Source organism: Babylonia areolata, chromosome 21 (genome assembly GCF_041734735.1).
Source record: "Babylonia areolata isolate BAREFJ2019XMU chromosome 21, ASM4173473v1, whole genome shotgun sequence".
NCBI lineage: Eukaryota > Metazoa > Mollusca > Gastropoda > Neogastropoda > Buccinidae > Babylonia > Babylonia areolata.
Window position 1 is genome coordinate 47,259,021 of NC_134896.1, and position 4,028 is coordinate 47,263,048.

At 41.5% G+C, this 4,028-nt stretch overlaps 1 protein-coding gene across 1 annotated transcript in view; it reads right to left on the minus strand.

Annotated features, from left to right (window-relative positions):
- Positions 1 to 393: 393 nt before the first annotated feature.
- Positions 394 to 4,028, minus strand: part of LOC143296139 (elastase-like) — an 8,341-nt gene continuing 4,706 nt past the window's right edge. The window contains exon 4 of the mRNA XM_076607934.1: positions 394 to 2,829. Within this exon, the coding sequence (XP_076464049.1) occupies positions 1,189 to 2,829 (1,641 nt within the window). The 3' untranslated portion in view covers positions 394 to 1,188. The remainder of the gene's footprint in view (positions 2,830 to 4,028) is intronic.

Sequence of the window (4,028 nt, forward strand, 5' to 3'; positions counted from 1 at the left end):
CAGGAATTCCTAAGCTACTGTTCACGCATCTTTGTCCCAAAACCTAAGCCGAAGGTGAAGTATGTCTAATTTGTTTGACGTAACTTTCAGGAATCTTTGATTGATCTCGGGACTCAGGCCGAGCTAAAAGCATGTCTATATGTCTATACTATTTTCTTTTTACAAGACACGAAACAAAACGAAATTTTATTTTACCAGGTTAATGAGATAAGCAAGTACACAGGCTTTTTTTCCCACCCAGCCCTGTACGTAAAACAACAACAAACAAACCAACCAACCGACCAACCAACAAACAAACAACAACAACAACAAAAAAACAACCACCAAAAAACCCCCCAAAAAACAAAACAAAAACAAAAACACACCAAAAAAAAAAAAAAAAAAAAACCCGTAAAAACCGCACAAAACGCAAATATCAAGCATAATAAAAAATCAAAGTACTAAATCGAGAAATAAAGGGGCTAAAGGAAGATATAATCCATAGACCACCAACAGAATAACATACACACTCACGTACTCGGGAAAAAATGTTACAAAGGGAGAGAGAGAGAGACAGAGAGACAGAGAGAGAGAGAGAGTCAGGCATCATATACTACTCACACACAGACAATACTCGAACATCAGTAAGACAACCAAACACTATCAGAAAAAAAACCAACATGAAAAAACCCACGGTTATTGGCTTGAAGAGAATAAATAAGATAGTGTGATGTGTCGCCTGTGAAGTTAGGTTCTTAAAAAGGAAAGTTTTTTTGGTTGATTTAAATGAGCTGATACTGCTACTTTCTTTTTTACTTAAAAAAAAAAAAAATTCTGGCAAGGAGTTCCAAAGTGTCCCTCCTGAGTATGCCAGACTAGAATAGAATCTCTTAGCTACATTTCACGCAACTTTGGTTCAGAGCTTTAAAATATTGTCCAGTATAATACGTGAAGAATTACTTCAGTAAAGACTAGGTCAGGTCACTTTCATTCAACTTTGTATCGGAACTCAAAGCCAGCTTTCTCATTCAACGTTGTGTTGGAACTTAAAGACAATGTTTTCATTAGAATTTTATATTAGAAGCTATAACAAACAGCCAATTTAAAACATAATGTCTAAAATCTCGACAAGGAAGAATTTCAAAGTACCTTTCTCGCAGCCTCAGTTCAGAACTGAAGCCAAAGCCGAAATATGACATTAACTGCTTATTATTTTTGTTCTCGTTCTTGTTCTTCTTGTTCTTGTTCATCTTGTTCTTGCTCTTTTTGTTCTTGTTCTTCTCCAGCATCATCTTTGTTTCTGTTGTCTTCCTCACTCTCATCGTTATCTTGTGACTCCCCTTTCTCGTCTTTTTCTCGTTTGACGGCACATTTTGTTTCCCAGTAGTAATGGAAAACGGAGGTTTCATTTGTCAAATCCATTGTGAAATTTTCCACGCAGTTATAGACAGCAACAAGGGTGACATCGTTCAAAGGAGCAACAGAGTCAGTCGTCAGAGTGATACTGATGTGAGTACTACGGTTTTCTGGAAGCTCATAGGTGACAGAGTGCAGTCCTTCAGCATAGACCTGAACGTTGTTCTCCACAGAGCCCCACTCCTTGTCTGACAGGATGATGTAGACGTCTCCAGAAGAACTGCTGGAGTTCACTGTCACCGATTCTGCAAATTCTCCTGGTACGCCAAAGACAAAGTTTGGTGAGATAGCTCTGGACACCTTGATGTCACTGTACTCCTTGTTGTTTCTCAAGCCCATGACATGATCTTCCACGTCACACACTTCAATCCCCACCTCTACAAAGGCTTGGCGGAACTTGCTCCCATCCTGACCCAGATCGTAGGCAGACTTCATGACATCACACGCTGCCTGCACGTAATTGGACATGTGATGCCAGTACATCCTGTTGGCGTGTAGGAACACGTGGTACACTTCTCGGATTGGAAGACCATAGTCATGAACCAGGATGTAGAATGCATGATTGTAGACACCACTTCCCAGATGTGGGTCCAGAAAGTCAGTGAAGTTGTCTGCATGAGAGATGGACTTGTTATCTTTTTCTGGGTCATCAAAGTAACGATGGGGTGGAGTATCTCCAACCGAGATCTCAAACCCTACCAACCAGTCAGCTCCTTTCAAGTAGGCCTGTGCTGTCTCCCCAGTCATGTCAGAGAAAGCCTCGTTAACGCTGCCCGACTGCTGAAAGTATAGCAGTTTTGAGTTGTTCTCTGTAATGCCATGGGCGATTTCATGACCCACAACGTTGAGCTCCACAAAAGGATAATAAGTAACACCGTTTCCATCCCCATAGACACACTCCAGCCCATTCCAAAAAGCAGTAGACTCGTTGATACCAAAATGAACAATGAAAGTTATGACCTTTCCTAACGGGGACATACCGTACCAGTCCTCGAACATTCTAGACACCACAGTACCATAAAAGAAAGCATCCAGCAGAGGGGAGTATCCTCCATTTACATAATCGTCAATCTCTTCACAGTTATAAGACGCCACAGGCGTAGCATTACTTTTCTCACTAAAACTGAAGTTGTTGTTCAACACACGAACGTATCTGTTCTCCAAATAGCAAGTACCATTGTCACGTCTCAGGTCCAGACACCTCTGGAACTCACCGTATCGGATTTTCCCGACCTTGAGGTTGCCCCCAACTCCTGTGGCTGTGCAGTCACTGCAGGTGTCAATGGCATCCCAGCTGACAATGATGCTGGAGTTACGAGCGTCAATCAGACACGTGGGACGACGTTGCATTTCATTCTCCAGTGAAACCAGATACTGCACCAGGTAAGCTGGGTACGCCTCACCATCATCTTCGAACAATACCTCTTCTTCCATCTGGAAACCACGAAAGAGAAATAATGCGTCGCGTTTGAATGTTACGGATGGCATTTTTGTTTTGTTTTCCATTAAAAGTCTAAATCAAGTGAAAGTTTAAAGTTGGATTTGACAGCAGATGTCGATCTTTGGATACAACTCTTTCCAATTTTAACTCGTGGAATGGAAAAAGTGTCAATTTTTCTGCCTGCAAGAGAAACGAGTTTGATGGGGATTAGGGGGTTATAGTGCACCTTTCTTTCAATGCATATCTAAACCTTAACAAGTAGTATGTAAAGTTTCTTGTGTGCGCTTTGTGTCTTAGGCGTGTGATGTATGTGTATCGTGAATTAAAAGAGACAATTTTGTATTGTCTTGTATTTATTTTTTGTTACAACATATTTTTCTGTGCGAAAATCGGGCTGTTCTCAATGGGAGAGTGCGTCGTCACAGTCCAGTCCGCCCTTTTTTTTCCTTCTGTCTGAAAATGAATTTATTTCATTATCAATGCGGAATTTTCCACATAATTCTGCTGGGGACAACCCCTTTACTGCCGTGGGTTCTAGCATGTGGCTTAAAGCAACTGAAAATAAAAACAACGAAAGATGGAACAGCTCGGAGCTGATCGAGAAAATGAATGTAGTATATTGACTTACACTGACATTTGGAGTTTTCGTCCGTGAGTGCATGTGATTTACATAGTGGATCGACGGGCGCAATAGCCGAGTGGTTAAAGCGTTGGACTTTCAACCTGAGGGTCCCGGGTTCGAATCTCGGTAACGGCGCCTGGTGGGTAAAGGGTGAGGACTTTTCCGATCTCCTAGTTCAACATATGTACAGACCTGCTAGTGTCTGAATCCCCTTCGTGTGTATACGCAAGCAGAAGATCAAATACGCACGTTAAAGATCCTGCAATCTATGTCAGCGTTCGGTGTGTTATGGTAACAAGAACATACCCAGCATGTACACCCCCGAGAACGGAGCCAACGAAGAAAGAAGAAGAAGAAGATATAGAGGATCTTTTGATAAGTGAATTTCTCCATTTTATCGTTTTATTTCCCCATCCACTGACAGCATCGAGAAATGACTGGATTTTGTTTTGCTTTGGGAGCGCCTGCTCTGGAATCCACCTGTATATTCTGGTGAGAGGCATGCAGTAATATATAACACCTGAAATATATTTTGTAGAGACAATAATTGTTGAACCCTTCTCTTCTTCT